The 16,670-nt window shown below is 33.8% G+C and overlaps 1 protein-coding gene across 2 annotated transcripts in view; it reads left to right on the top strand.

The window, feature by feature from the left end:
- Positions 1-16,670, top strand: part of MYEF2 (myelin expression factor 2) — a 37,817-nt gene that overhangs the window by 11,114 nt on the left and 10,033 nt on the right. The window contains exons 6-16 of one of the 2 annotated variants that reach the window (XM_026518427.4): positions 808-999; positions 1,715-1,868; positions 2,409-2,458; positions 2,579-2,642; positions 7,517-7,618; positions 9,080-9,130; positions 9,436-9,504; positions 9,747-9,845; positions 10,140-10,202; positions 11,918-12,126; positions 12,205-12,256. In XM_026518427.4, coding sequence (XP_026374212.1) covers positions 808-999; positions 1,715-1,868; positions 2,409-2,458; positions 2,579-2,642; positions 7,517-7,618; positions 9,080-9,130; positions 9,436-9,504; positions 9,747-9,845; positions 10,140-10,202; positions 11,918-12,126; positions 12,205-12,256 — 1,105 coding nt within the window. The remainder of the gene's footprint in view (positions 1-807; positions 1,000-1,714; positions 1,869-2,408; positions 2,459-2,578; positions 2,643-7,516; positions 7,619-9,079; positions 9,131-9,435; positions 9,505-9,746; positions 9,846-10,139; positions 10,203-11,917; positions 12,127-12,204; positions 12,257-16,670) is intronic. The other variant, XM_057306238.1, reaches the window with a different exon arrangement.

The following is a 16,670-nucleotide window of genomic DNA, read 5'->3' as shown; positions in this document are numbered from 1 at the left end:
TCTATCTATGTGTTTTTGTTTTTTTTTTGTTTTGGTTTTTTTTTTACATTCCACCTAGTGCGATGAGTAAGAAGTATGTTTAAACTCACTTTTTTAGTTTTGTTTAAAGGTAGGATATTTTTCTTATATAGTTAATGAACTTAATAAAAAGCAATGTTTAGTATCATTCTTCACTTGGACACTTAGCCTTTCTTTATCGCCCCCCCCCCCCCACTTCATCTCTGGTAATAATCAATTGTCAGATCACAATCGTTGAGGAAGGCAAAAGGTTGGAAAGTGGATAATTATATTTTGTTTAGGAATGAAACTTACACATTATAATAGTTCCCCTTTACCCCAATATTCCTGGGTTTTATAACAGTCTGTTCCGCTGTTGAAAAGCTTTGAATTAGTCTGATTTGGCATTGCCTTGGGCATCCAGTGGTGAGAATTCACCATTACTGCATTTCGGAAAGAAAAGAGTCAACAGTAAGTATTTTGTTCCTCTTTGAGTTATGTATATTTATATGTGTGTGTCATATATTTGTACACTAGTATGAGGGCAAAATTAAACTAATTTCAAGTTCTTAAGTGACTTTAGTGATTGGAAAGAGGTATTTAATTGACACCCCTGGAGACTGAAATCTTTTGTCTGTCCACAGGTTTTTATGGGACTGAATTCCCTGGATAAGAAAAAAAGCTCACTCTTCAAGAGGGCCAATAATTTGAGCCAGTTGCGATAGCTACTGTAGAATTTGAAGTTGTTATTTTAATGATACAGATTTACTGATGTATCTAGTGGTATTTAACATTCAATGTGTGTTATAGGATCCTGATGGAGAAAATGCTCGTAGGGCATTGCAACGGACAGGAGGATCATTTCCAGGAGGACATGTACCCGATATGGGATCGGGGTTGATGAATTTACCACCTTCCATTCTCAATAATCCAAACATTCCTCCTGAGGTTATCAGTAATTTGCAGGCTGGTAGACTTGGTTCCACAATTTTTGTTGCTAATGTAAGTCTAAGCTTTAGTCTAAAATTTTGTCATTCAGCTATTTAATTCTAATCATGAGATTATTAAATTAGATGAATGGGTTGTAGGTTTATAGAACATTTTGCTTATTTTTAACTAAAGTAAGCGTAACAGTAATTATTGTAAACTTGAACCCAAGTCTATATATATATATATATATATATATATAAGGTTAGGGTATAAGTATGAGTAGGATTCTTTAAGAGAGAACTGTGGAATTTATAAATACCTAAGCAGTTCTTGAAAATGTTTACTTGCATTATATGTGATTTTTGTTCATATTGGGAAATGGACTTCTTTCTTTAGCTTTGTTATTTGATATTTGTGAATGTGCATTGTAGTTGGTTTGTCATTTGTTCTAAGCTTTTGAAAGTCAGTGATATCAACAATATTTTCCAAAATCTGAATTTCTCTCAGTAAAAATAGATGTGCAAGTTTCAAATGTATAAACAGGATTGGGCAGTTGAGGACTGTTTTGGGAATTAAAAAAAAAAATTAAGGATAAGGAACAATGTGGATGTAGCTTAATTGATTTTAAACAACTTAAGATGTTTTTATTTGAATATTCTTGATGTACTGTCTATTAAGAAGTATAGTTCTTTATAGTTTTGACAGTTCAGAAAAGATTTGTTTGTATTATTTATAAATGGGAAGAAGGGTTTATTAGGTATGTAACTTTATATAATTTTATGTTAAGCTTGACTTCAAAGTTGGTTGGAAGAAGCTAAAGGAGGTGTTCAGCATAGCTGGAACTGTAAAGCGGGCAGATATTAAAGAAGACAAAGATGGCAAGAGCAGAGGAATGGGCACAGTCACTTTTGAACAAGCAATTGAAGCAGTTCAAGCAATTTGTATCCTGATTTACACTTTAGCATTATTTAATAAGGTTGAAGAAGATTGATACCATTTTGTGGGGGTCATGGATTCGAGGTTGCCTGACTTAGAAACGTGTATTAGACTTTAGTCTCCAGCACATAAAACCTTTACTATATCCAAGTACTAAAGTCACTCTTAAAACTTGAATTAGCTATATTGTATAAGCCTGGCTTGAACTTTTTTCTACTTTCTCTTCCTACCACAACTAATTGTATGTGTATCTGCTGTTGGCAATTAATATAATCCATTGTACATTTATGCAATTGCTTTAAAGGAAGCCTTGTTAATTTTCTTTTTTCAGTGGTTGAATTAAATTATATTTTATTTATAAAGTAAAACTGTAAAGCAAAGACTTCAAGATTTTTCTTTGAGTATTTGGAAGAGACTAATATAAATATAATAGTAAAGATGTTGATTAAAATTTTAGAGGTAGTCTGACTCTTAAGATTATTAAAAACTGTGTGTTCAAGTATAATTTTATAGTCTTAACTGAGTTTCCTTGACTGAACCAACAGCTATGTTCAATGGGCAGTTTTTGTTTGATAGACCTATGCATGTGAAAATGGTGAGTTTCTATATATCACTTCAACCCTCCAACCTCTTCAAATCTTTTATCTGTTCTCCTCTGCGTTACAGATCCTTTTAGTTATGTATTAACCGTATAATAAACTTTTTTTGCAATTAGGATGACAAGTCTGTCCCTCATGAAGACTACCGTTCACATGATAGTAAAACACCACAGTTACCACGTAAGTAAAAGTTATTATTAGAAACAGTGCAGACTATTTGTTTTTCAATTTTATTATATACAAAGCAAAAGTCTTTATTTTTGTGCCTGTATCCCAAATTGCCCAGTTTAGGGTTAGTTTTAGTAGTTATGGAGTAGGTCGTCATGATTGATGAGGAAGAGAGAAGATAAATATGTACCATTTTTTTTTTTTTGGTGGTTTTTCCTGGTTATAAAAGCAGTACACACTAAAAAAAATTGGTAAGTTCATATACACGAAGGGAAAAGGAGACCTTTTAATTTTACCACAAGAAACCTGCATTATAACACTTTTGTGTATTTTTTCCAGTCTTTCCTTATATGTATATTTTTTTTTCATGGTTGAGTACTACCATATAAATAATTTTATATTTTTTTGTGTGTTTAATAAGCAGTATTCCATGTTGAAAATTCTTTCCAAGTATTTTTATTGGGTGTATAATAGTCTCTCGTGTAGATGCTCCATAGTTATTTCACTGTTATGTTAGGTATATTTATTTGTTTTAACTTTTTTCCTTTAATTATCAACAGAGTAATTCATGTCTTTGTATACAAATATGTGGTATGTTTTTGGTTATTTCCTTCAAGTAGATAAACAGGTTCTCAGGTATGCTCATTGATCAGTATTATCGAATAGTTTTCCAAAGGATTATAAAACAGTGTAATGTACTTAACATCTTTGTCTCAATGCTCTATCTGCAGAATGAGGATGATAATAGCACCTATATCATGGGGCTGGCATGAGTGTTGCATGAGTTAATACATGTAAAACACTTAGAACAGTTCTCGTATAATGTACATACTCAAATATACTAGCTCCTGTTCTTACGATTTTATTATACTGTCTCCAGTTTTTATTAAATTTTTTTAATCATAAAATATTTTAAATATACAGGCAAAAATAAAATTACTCCTGTAGTTATCACAGGCCATATTTGTTTTAGATGAGTTTTCTTTAAAGTAAAATTTTACAGATAAAGTTGAGACTCCCCCTCTCTCCTGACCACCAGATACCATACCAAGAGGAAACAACTTAAGGAATATAGTGTTTATCATTTAGGTTTTAGTCATTTGGCTGCGCATTTATACATCCATAAACACTACATGAAATTGTTTTGCTGGATATAAAATTTGGGGTGAGTGACATCATATTGTATATATTATTCTGCAACTTGCTGTTTTTGGTTTAATACTGTTTTTGAGATGCATTGATATTGATAGATGTAGCTTTGGTTCCTTCATTTTAACTTGCTAATACCACATTTTATATATTTTTTTGTTTTTTAGGTTATTCTAGCTTTCATCCATTAGAAACAGTACTAAGTTGAGGAGTATTTATTCTTTTTCTGTTAGAATAATCTGTTCTCTCAGTGTTCACGAGAAATTACTTGTAACACTGTCTGGCCTTCCTGTATTATTTAGGGGAAAACTTGAACTAATGATTGTTCATATTTCCTGTTGCTTCTTGAGTCAATATTGGTTATTGCTATTTTTCTAAGATTTTTACCATTTTTGTTCATTTTCAAAATTATTGGCATAAAATAGTTTCTTAAATTTCTGCTACATCTATAATTTTTCCCTTTGATAAATTCCAAAGGTTTGCAGTTTCTCTTTTTTCTTGGTCAGTTTTGCTTAGATTTTTCAGTTTTATTAGTGCTTTCAAGGAAGTGAATTTCATTTTTGTATCTTAATTTCTGCTCTTCGCTTTAATACTTTCTTCTGCTTCTTTGGGTTTAGTCTCTTTTTTTTTTTTCCAAATTCCTTAAGTTGAATGTTTATTTCACTAATTTTACAGCCTCTCTTTTCTAGTAAAAGTAGTTATAACTATTAAATTTAGCTGTTGTACACAGGTTTTGGTATGGAGTATTTTTATTGTGATTTAGTTTTTATTAAATTACTATTATGATTTCTTCTTAAGAGATGCATTTTTGAGTTTTTAAATGTATGGGGCTTTTTCTTATTAATTTTTAACTTAACAGTGTGGCCAGAGAAGATATGATTGTGATTCTTGGAATTAATTTGGACTTTGCATTATGGCCTAATATATGGCACTTTTTAAATATATATTCCAGGTGTGCTTGGTGAGTGCAGTGTTCTGTATATGTCCGTTAAATCAAGTTTGTTAGTCATTTACATTTTCTTAGGTCTCTACTAATAATCATGTCTGTGCTGTCAATTATTGAGAGATGTATATGGTAAAATTTCCCACTGGAATGTTGGATTTGTCTTATTTTTTTCTTGTTTTTACTTTAAATATTTTGAAACTAACTTAGTAGGTACATCCAAGTTTAGAACTGACATATTTTCTTAATGAATCAAAATTTTATCATTATAAAGTGATTTTATCTTTAGTAACTAAGTCTTTTGTCTAATATTAATGTAGGTACAACAGCTTTGTTTTGTTTATTCACATTTATTGATTTATTTGGATTAATTCCCATTATCTCATTTTGTATTTTTTTTCTGTTTTTTGCAAATATTTTTCTCCTATCTTGCTTTCTCGTTTAGTGGTTATCCTGGATTTTTAATATAGCAATATAAACTCTGAAGTTAATGTAATTATTCTTTTACTCAATAATAGAGTGACCTTTGAATGTTTTAGTTCTGATCACTTTTCTACTGAATTATGAGCTATTATTGCTCATTGACTTAGTTCTGTATTGCTTAGTTCAGTCCCATAAATTAGGCATTACTATTATTTACCTTTTTTTTTTTTTTAATCTTTCTCTGCTTTCACAGACCCTGGCACTAATTTTTTTTTCCCTGAAGAATATATTTTAAAAGCTCTTTCAGTGAGGATCTGTTGTTAGTAAATTGTCTCAATTTTGGATAGTCTATAAATGTCTTTAAAGATAGTTCTACTGGTTTGCAGTTTAAGATTGATAGTTATTTTGTCTCAGCCCTTTGAAAACATCCCCGTCTTCTGGCTTCCATTGTTGCTATATTAAGTCAGCTATCAGTTGAAATGTCTTTCTTTATAGGTAATCTTTGTTCTTCATGTAGCTGATTTTAAGATATTTATCTTTGGTATGCAGTTTTCTATAGTGTGGGTATGAATTTTTACTGGGCTTTCACAATATGAGAATTCAGGGTTTTTTTTAAGTAAAGTCTGGAAAATTCTCAGCTCTCGACTTTGAATATTGCCTTTTCTCTCTTTATAGGGCAGTCTTTTCCTGCCTCACCCAAATTTACCTTATCACTTACTAATTACCATCTTTCAGGATCCTGCCTGGCTTTCTGCAGGGGCTCTTAACAGCAGGGGCTGCTGGTTTACTTTGCTACTATTAGTACTCTTCTGTTTATTTAGAGGAAAAAAAAATCCTCTGTTGTATTCAGACTTCTATATCTATTCTTTTTGAGATTTATGTTTTTATATACTCTTCTAATATGAATTCATAGACTTGGACAGAATCTGTTTGTTCTAGTTAATCATATTAATGCCCTCATTTTTCACTTCTCTTCTTTTGCTCAAAATATTGTAACTTGTCAAGTGGGACCCTTCTCATTTCCTATGCTGCTGATACTTTTCATAAAAGCATAATTTCCCAGATTTGGGAAGTTGGGGTTTTTTTTGTTTTGGTTTTTTTTTGTTTGTTTGTTTGTTCCAGAGACATGGAATTGGCCTAGTTTCAAGGTGTCCTGGTTCCTTTTAATGAAGAATGATGTCAGAGATGAAAATATGAGATTTAGGTGTAGACATGAGCATTGCTGATAGTCAAATGTAGGCCATTTTTAGAAACTGAGCCGAAAAAAGATAATTCTTTTACTAGATCACATTAATCTTTCCAACTTAACACAATATGCTTCTGTACTTTATTTTTTAAAAAATATATATGGTATATCGTTTTCTCAGCCCCTGCCACTTAATTGCTACATTCACTATCAAGAACTTTAAAGCCATACTCAGATTTAGTAGAATAAAATAGTTCCCACTCAAATGTTAAGTATTTAAGGTCATCAAATTAACTTCTTAAAGTCTGTTTTCAACAAATTTAATTAGTTTATTTTAAGAGAGGTACTAAAAGGAATACTGAATTTAGAGACAGAAAACCTAAATTCTAGTTCTAGCTTAATCACATAGCTAAATGGCATTATACAAGTAACTTAAGGTCTCAAAAGTTTCCTTCTCTATGGAAAATAGATGTGAAAACACTTAAGGTGCCATATAAATGTCAATAAATATGTCACGGACAGGGGCACCTGGGTGGCTTAGTTGGTTGAGTGTCTGCCTTCGGCTCAGATCGTGCTCCCGGGGTCCTGGGATGGAGCCCCACGTTGGCCTCTTTGCTCAGCGGGGAGCCTGCTTCTCCCTCTACTGTTCCCGCTGCTTGTGCTTCCTCTCTCTCTCTCTCAATCTGTCTCTCTCTGTCAAATGAATAAAATCTTAAAAAAACAAAATGCCGTGGACAAAGCCAGGTAATGTGACATTTATTTTATTCAATATTATGTTTTCATTGTTGTTGACTTTTTAGTTTGATTTAAAGCATCTTAAAAGTAATTCTTCTATTTTAAGTGGTTCTACAAATTTGAGCAAGGTTCTCATTTTCAGATATGTATACCATTTATAAGGTATATAATATTATTCAAAATCCTCTTGGTATTTCATTAGTCCTTTTCAGTATGCTTTGAACCTAGGATATAAGATGGGCCTGCTTCATAAAACACTTCCCATTTACAAATGGTATTATAGTGAGGCTTCAGTCCGCTGCATTTTGATGAAAACAATAACCAGTGCTCTTATTTGCAAATTTGCAAGATTTTGGAAATATTACTACAGGCATCTAGCTTTAAAAAATTTATTTAGTGCCTGTTATTTTTTTATATATGGGGTTAGTAATATTCTTATTTATGTTTTAGGCGGTCTTGGAGGGATTGGAATGGGACTTGGTCCAGGTGGACAGCCTATTAGTGCCAGCCAGTTGAACATAGGTGGTGTAATGGGAAATTTAGGTCCAAGTGGTGAGTATTCTCACATTCTTATTTCTTTTTAAATGGTACATTTGCTAGATTACAAAGTTTATGTTTACTGGTTTGTAATAATGTTCAAAGGACTCTTTTATAGTTGAGCATTTAGGATGTCATTCAGTCTGAAAATAGAATGAAACCTTGAGAGCAGAGAACAGGGAAGATGGTGAGCAAAGATCAGGCAGGTTCCTCTGAGGCCACCTTTGTTGTAGCTAGCCTTTTAGCACTTTGGATTTTAAAATGTCTGTAAGGCAGAAGGAGAATATTTAAATGTAGTGCCTTGTGTATCATGGATATACTAATGTATATGGCTGAAATGCTACCCTATCATAAGCAGGTTAAATTTATATGTATAGCTGGGAAGCTAGCTTTTCAGAGAGCTGTTTGGTTTTTTACCTGGACTAATTTACAGTTTGTCTTTGAAGATTAGTTTTTAAACTTTGTGGTTTCAGAACCCTTTTACTCTATTAAAATTTGTCGAGCATCCCAAAGTGCTTTCGTTTATGTAGTTACATAACTACAGTATTTACTGTATTAGAAATTAAAATTTAGAAATTTAAAACTACTTACGTATTTATTTAACAGTAATAAACTCATGTTAACATAAATATAATTTTTAAGAAACTAAATTGTATTTTCCAATACAAAAAAAATTAGTGAGAAGAGTGGCATTGTTTTTACCTTTTTGTACATCCTTTGATGTTTGGTTTGATACAAGACAGCCATGCTGTTGTATCTTAGTTTGTTAAGTATCATACATCGTGTAGTTTCTGGAAAATTACACCTTATATTCATGAGAGAATGAAAGTAAAACAGTCAAATAATATCTTAATATTATGTGATGAGTGGAATAGTTTTGACTTATTGGACCCCAGACCAGACATCGAGAACTGTGTCTCAATCGATGGACTAATAAATGCTATCACATTCCTGTTTTTGCTGAGGTGCTATAGCTAAACTTTTAAATTATGAGGGGAGCTACGGTGATCGTTCTGACCCACACAGATAGAAACTTTGTCCCTTACTCTTAGGCCCCCCACCCTCCTTAAACACATGCTTTTTTATTCTTAGTTGTTTACTGCTCCCTTAGCTGCCATGTAAGGGGTCCTTCCTTTTGGCTTGGTCTCTAAATCTGCTGTGGTGATGTGTGTGTGTGTGTGTGTGTGTGTGTGTGTTGGGGAAAAAAAAAAAAGTGAACGATTACTTAGTCCTAGATATTCTCTGCTTGAATATGAGTGTGACCAGTGAATTTTGTTTTCGCATTCAATAAATACTCATAGAAGCCTTTTGATTAGACAGCTGATGTGTCATAGCACACCTACCACCTGTGCCCCGCTGCTTCTCTAGTGTCCATCATGACTAGACCAATGGTGTCTCTTGCTGTATTGCGTTGTGTCATTCTTTAGTCATAAAAATAAGATTGACTGAACGTACATACTGTGTATTTTATTTGAGGTATGGGAATGGATGGTCCAGGTTTTGGAGGAATGAATAGAATTGGAGGAGGTATGTATAAGCATTTGTTTTTTGTATGTACCCGTCACCATTTTTAGTAAATTAGAAGCTGTGTTGAGAAAGAATTCCAAAGGAAAAAAACAAGTCATGGTTTATTGTTGGCTCACACCTAAAGGCTGCTAGCAGAAATTGAGCCTGGTACATACTTAAGGGATATGGAAATTGATGTGTTAAGAAGCCCCTGGACAAGGTAGGGTGGATGAAGAGCTTACTGATGAGACTTAACATTTACAAAATGTACCTTTCAGCTATATAACTGTGACAGTCAAATCTCAAAATTAATCTTTATTCCATAGGAATTGGGTTTGGTGGTCTGGAAGCAATGAATAGCATGGGAGGATTTGGAGGAGTTGGCCGAATGGGAGGTAGGTAAATGTAGGAATGGGTACCGTAGATGTCTTCGGAGGGCATATGGGCCTAGGGAATAGGGACAGGCAGGATGGGACTGGGGATATTATATGGCATGTGAGGTAAGTTGGAAAATCGTGGACTTTTTTGTATTTGTGACTTTTGCTGTCTTTTCAGTTTAGTTTCAAAATTTTCCTAAATGGATTACCATGTACTGATGCACTTGAAAAAGGGTTAATTTGTTGCATAATCTTTTCAGAGCTATACCGCGGTGCGATGACTAGTAGCATGGAGAGAGATTTTGGACGTGGTGATATTGGAATAAATCGAGGCTTTGGAGATTCCTTTGGTAGACTTGGTAGGGCTGGCTGCATATTTCTCCTTTTCTTTTTGCAGATCATATTTTTCAAAGTCTGTTTCCCTTTTTTTGTGAACAATTGGAAATTTATAATGTTTCACATAATTTATTACTTGATGAAAAACATTTTGGGAATTTTAATGTACTTGCTTGCTTCTTCAATATATTACGTATTTGAACCCTATTTCTAGAAGACATATTTTTTGTTTACTGTACATCTGAGAGCATAGTACCTTGGGAATTTTAAAATATGATTCAAATTAATTAGTATATTATCTTTCCATCCTTGTTTAGGCAGTGCAATGATTGCAGGAAGAATAGGAGCTTCTAACATGGGTCCAGTAGGATCTGGAATAAGTAGGTTTAAATTTTACTAGAATTTATTCAGTAATATTTGAGTGCTTGCAAAAGACTTTGCAAGAGTAGTTATTGTAGTATAGTAATACTTTGTTCTTATGTGTTAATATGTCTTGTTATAATTTAGAGAAATTTTGATACTTACTGAGCTTTTCTGTTTTATCACTGTTTGAAATTTCTAAACTAACTTTGAATTTTACTTCTTTGACATTTCTAAACTAACACCAGAGTATGTGTTAACTGTCGGCTAATCCATGAAGCTCCATTCCGACTAAGGGATCTGGAGATTTCTATGATCACATGTCAGGAGCAACTTTTGCTTTAGCACCAACTTTGTTTCCTTGCCTGTTGTCAACAACTGCTGTTGGTGACTATCTTATTTCATCTGTGAACATCTTGTGTCTTTTGGTAGATGCAGGTGAATCGCCCCACTTATAACACCTCTAGAGACCTCCTGAGGTTGAGGGCTAAGGTTGAAACAGATGCTTATTTCCTCTCCTCTTAAACTTTTCCTGTGACAGAATCAAGAGTAGTTGCAACACCAAGGAATGCCCATGTCTTCCATCTGTTTCCATTACCACATTTGAGACCTTATATTAAGTCTTAAGACATGGCTCAGTTTTTGATCTCTGTTGCTTACTGATCCATGTCTCTGTGAGCTCTCCATACTTTACTGACTTCCTTTAATTGATTGAACTCTCACAAATAGGAAATACCGCCCACTTGAACTTTTCTAAAATCCTGTCAGCTAAAGATATTTACTTCCATTGTACCTTGCTTCTCATTCCCTTTCATCATTTTTTTAGCCTTGGTCATTTTCCCATCAATCTTCCCCACTTTCCTTTTTCACCTCAGTGTTTATACTTCTGTTTCCCTAACTTTATATTTGTTATTCATGAAAGTCAATTTGAAGGTAATGCTAATTTTTAGAATTTTTATGTATGGGGATATTCACCATGAGAAAAAAGGATAAGTTTTGAGAATGAATAGGATTGGAATTAATTAAAGGGGACTCAGTGCATAAGAATGAATTGGGTATGAGTTGTGAGTTAAATTCTGAAGCTCTGGCCAAAGGCCTGTGATTCCATTTTTTGTTATCTCCTTAAGTTCTATGTAATATTGAGATTAGAAGTTAGGTTTTTCTGCAGTTACTGAAAATTGAATTGATATGAAAGAGAAATTGCTTGTAAAACAGAAGATACTGAGGTGAAAATATGTGGGAGAGTTTGATGAGACCAACAGTTAATGTGTTGGAATTGTAATAATTTGAATTCACTTCATGTATCTTTGTTCTAGCATTTATTAAACATGGTGTTATTAAAGAAAAATGATAACTACTATAACATTAATGGATCAAATAATTGGTAGAGAATTTATATAACTTATATGATATATTTTATGATCAGAATATAATTTTATAGAAGTATATATGATTTATGTAGTGGCTAGAATGAGAAGATTCAATTAGCCATTGACATTCAACTAACTGAATGTATATCAAATTCTCTTTCTTGGAAGGTTGTTCTATTGTGTATATGAAAATGATTTTATGTTTATATATGATCTAATTATATAAATGAATTAATTTTTCTCTCCCTTTCTTTCTCAAAAATGATTCCCTCCTCTTTTACCTCTCCTTTCTCCTTTTTCTTCCATCTTTAAAACAAAAACACCCAAATTCCCAAATCCCCCCTCCTTCCTTTCTTGAAATCCAGGTGGTGGCATGGGTGGCATGAACAGTGTGACTGGAGGAATGGGGATGGGACTGGACCGGATGAGCTCCAGCTTTGATAGAATGGGACCAGGTATAGGAGCTATACTGGAAAGGAGCATCGATATGGATCGAGGATTTCTGTCTGGTCCAATGGGAAGCGGAATAAGAGACAGAATAGGCTCCAAAGGCAACCAGATATTTGTCAGAAATGTAAGCAACTAAATGTAAAGGATACTTAAATTTTTTTTTTCTTTGTATATCTGTTACTAATACCTTTTTTCATTCTAGCTGCCTTTTGACTTGACTTGGCAGAAACTAAAAGAGAAATTCAGTCAGTGTGGTAAGTATGCTAATGACTGCAGACATGTTAATATTGATTATGGAGGAAAATTTGATTATAAACTTTTAAACACTGTGTTTAGACCTCACCTGTCCAGATGTTTGTTCCTGGATAGTACGACAGGTCTAATTACGCTTCAAATAAATTACCCTGCTGTCCTCTGACAGAGCAGTGCAAATTACTACTAAATAATAAGATTCAGAGTAGAGCCTGTCGTCTTCTGCGGATAAAGTAAGGGCTTGTTTTATTACCTGATTTTTAAAAGGTTAATACATCATCGTTTGCGTTTAAAAAGACTTTTTTCCTGTGGGAAATATTAATGAAGGGTATGTTTATATCCTTGTTTGTAGTGTAGTGCAGTGCATTGTCAACCTGACCCCAAAATGCTGACATCCAAGTGACGTGGAGTCATTAGATGAGACCCATTCTGCACACTGTTGCCTGTACGACACAGGAAACTTAGCTGATAGCATAGAGTCCACTGCACGGAGTTCCTTAGACAGGTACATTCTGGTGGCCCTTCTAGCCCTTTTATAAACTATTCTTGGCTGTGCTGAAGCTGTCTGTACAACCTTACTGTGTTCATTAGGTCTGTAGAAGATCAGGTGGTTTTATTACTTTAAAAGAGGGCGTTTTTCTTGATGAGAGAATTAGCGTGAGTGGAACAACATAACAGATTTCCTGTCAGTACTTTTCTGCTGTTGCATGGTATCCCAGAGACTGTAAACACAGCGGTAAGCTATTGAGGTGGCATATAGTGATGAAAAGGGACATTCAGTTTCTGAGAGTTGATGGAAAGTTAGGAGTATTTGGAATATATCTTTAATTTTTTGGGATCACAAGGGGAATGACTTCAGTATTCTCCCACAAAAGTAGCCTTTGGCTACTATCATAAAGTGGTAGTGATCACTTCTGACCAAAGTGATCACGTGGCTATCATCTGCTGTGTTCTCAGAGTACTTTATACCCAACTCCCGTAATAATCTGCTCACATGTTTTCTTCCGTCCTAGATGGAGGCTCTTGAGGCAAGAACTGTCATCTTTATTCTAACAGTTTTCATTGCGTTCGTACATATAGTAAGAGTTTATTAAGTGTTTATGAGTGAGTTAAGCACTCTGAGCAGATCTTACTCATTTATTCAGTTATTTACTCATTGAATAAATCTACAAATACTGTATTTTTGGCAGTCTGTTTGTCTAAGAATTAGAAATGTGAACAAAGAAAGATATTATCCCTCCTGCGCTCAAAGAACGTATAGAATGAATCTGTCTAGGAGGTTCTTTTTGACTCCTTTTGTTGATCTTTCTTTTAAATATCTCATATTTTATTCAAAGAAGAGAAACTTAATACATTTTTTATTGTAAAAAAGTTACTGAAAATGAGTTAACTACTAAACAGGGAGAGCTAAGAGAAACCAGAATTGTAACAGTTTTGCAGTGCTGGTAACATTGGTAGGAGTGAGAACATGTACCAGAATGAGGAAGCAGCATTTGGCCCTGAATCGCAGACTGCGGAGGAGTGAATGTATTAGGGCCTTAGTGAAATATGTCAGATGAGGAGCGGTGGCAGCAGGTGTAGATGATCTGTTATAGTTTCAGTAGGAAAAAAAAAATCTCCAAATGAGATACATGACATTATTTTTAACAGTAGAACTGAGATAAAGGACAAAGTGGGGCAAACAAATGACACTAATGAAAATGTGACCTATACTGAGTTGACTTTTATCACATGTAGGCATATTTCTTTTTGAGGTCAGACGTGAGCAAGGCTTGCAGCAAACTTGAGGTCTTTTGGTGGGCTTATTGATGGAGTGGCATTGTTTTGATAGGACATCGGCAATTCAAAAATAGTTTCTGAAAGGAAAAAAATAGTCTCCAAATCTACACTTAAAAAAATGTGTACAGCATTTTAGCTGATAAAATGGTTATTATTCTTTACTTTGCTATTTTTGCTCTCTTATGTCCTTTTTTTGATTCGTCTACAGTATGAGAGTAATGATTTTTATTTTATTATATTGTAAAAGCTTTTGACTTTTAATTTATATTAAAATAATACCATATTTAAACAATTCCCTACCATCTTCCTGTTTTTAACCTTGAACTGCTTTGATGGGAAAGAAAATAAGTTATGTAATAAAGAATTAAGTGTTCAACTATTGACAGCTATGGAAATTATCTGGTTTGTATGAATGAACCATCCATTTTTCTGCCATGTCCCTTTATTTATATATTTTCAAATCTTAGAAAGTTTTTTCTTTGTTAATATGGGAAGTTTCTTTTTAACCTGCTGGAAGTCAGTAATGACCTCTTTCACAGTAAAAGGCAGGTTTTTGTTGTTGTTTATTTTCCTCCTTGAGCCCAAAATGAGATAAGTGTATACTCCTGGTTGCTTCTTAATAAGAGTCTGGTGGTACTCCAGGCATCTTCCCTGGGCAATATCTGCCCGTAAGTGGCTCACTGGCAAGCCCTCTGCTTATTAAAGGTCTATACAGATCTTCCTCGACTTACGATGGGGCTGTGCTTAACCTACTGAACACCAGAGCCTCGCCTAGCCTACCTTAAACGTGCTCAGAACACTTAACATTAGCCTACGGTTGGGCAAAATCCTCTAACACAAAGCTTATTTTATAATAAGGTGTCTTCTGCCCAGTATCATGAGTGTCATATCGCATATTACTGGCTTGGCAAAAGATCAGAATTCAAAATTCAAAGTACCGTGTATCGCTTTTGCATCATCAGGATGTCAAAAAAATTGTAAGTCGAACCATTATAAGTTGGGACCATCTGTAGTGGTTAACTGTCCTTGATCGGGCAAATCCAAAGGCCCTAGAAAGTGTATTTTAGGTTATGCTACCTTCAGTACATTTCCTCAGCTTTTATAATGGAGCGGAAAATGTGTTCAAATATCCCCAAATATGTAACAAGATGAGAAATAAGTGACTGTAGTAAAAATGGATCTTTTTTTATCCTACCCTATGTAATCCCTCAGTGACCTGCATTTTTAAGAAGGCTGAGTATAAATAAATTAACTGATTCATAAGAATTGGACCCCACATTAGTTTAAGTTGTGCCGATGGGGTCAAATATATATAGTCTTTCAAACTTGCTCCCATATATACTGTCCACTCTCACTGTACTTTGACTTTCTGGCTCAGTATGACGCAGGACCATAACATTTTAGAACTGCAGTGCAAGGAAAGCCCATTTAATTATTCTTCCTATAAACCAAATAAACAAATACAACTTTGTTTCACACATTTCCATGCTGGAGTTCTAAATCAGTATGCTTGTTAACCGGATGGAAAGTAGGGACTTGTGGTAGATTTTATTTACTAAAGCACATGCTGCTTCAAGAGTGACTAGTGGACTTTAACTCTGGAATAATTTAATAGTAAAAAATAATGCAGTAACATTAAAAATAATATACAAAGAGCATTCATTGATAGAGTCACTTTCTTTTGTTGGTAAAGAAGCACTAAAGCTTTGTTTTTTGTCCCTTATATCATAATTATGGCTTCTTGTAGAATATTTGATTTTGCTTTTTTCTCGTTTCTATGTTACAGCTTCACTTTGGTAGTAGATTTTATTGGAACGTTTATTCGTGCTTTTAATTTGGTGTATTTTTAGATATGCTTTTATATCAGCATTTCCCAGAACATACCCCAAGATAATAGGCTGGATTAAATAAAGTGAAAAGTTTTGTTTCAGTGTAGGATAAGTCAGTTTTATAACTAGTATATGTAACAGCAATATGTTTGGTTATTCTGTGGTACTGATTTCTCATTGCATACTATTTTGTCCCATACTGCTGTTAAAATAGCAGTTCTATTTTTGTTTTTCATGGAATCATACAAGATCAGTAGATATTTAAGTCATTTAAGAAAGTCCTCAAGAGCATGTAAAAATAGCCAAGGAGATCTGATTTTAATTTTTTGAAACTAAATTTTTTTCTCCTAAATTGTTTATCTTTAGAAAAGTAAATTATCTCAATCGGTGTTTTTATGGGATTAAGAAGAAACTTAGAAAACATGCAGCTCTTTCTGGTTCTGTGCCTAGTGGGGATTTTTGGACAGTCTAACCCTGAAACACAAGTATCTGTAGGCCATTTTCTGTAGCGTGAGTGTCCAAACTGTAAGCATGTTGAAGCATCTTGGCTGAGAGACCTTGTCAAATTGAAATGCCGTGAGATCATTGTGAGTTCAGGAACTTGGGGGTCTGAGTGTTGATTCCTAAATTGAGAGAGACAAGAAAAAGAGAGAAACATGTCTTGAAAGATTAAGACATGAGATAATTACATATTTTCCTTTGACGTTTTGAAGGTTTCTCGCTTGAGTTTTATTGCTAATAAACCTATGATGGGATGCTTATGTTAAGAAAAGCCCTAAGTTTTTTATAAAAGGTAAAAGTAGAATAA

Source organism: Ursus arctos, unplaced genomic scaffold (assembly GCF_023065955.2).
Source record: "Ursus arctos isolate Adak ecotype North America unplaced genomic scaffold, UrsArc2.0 scaffold_36, whole genome shotgun sequence".
Classification (NCBI taxonomy): Eukaryota; Metazoa; Chordata; class Mammalia; order Carnivora; family Ursidae; genus Ursus; species Ursus arctos.
Note: the sequence above shows the minus strand (reverse complement) of the source record. Positions and strands in the feature narration are given on the sequence as shown.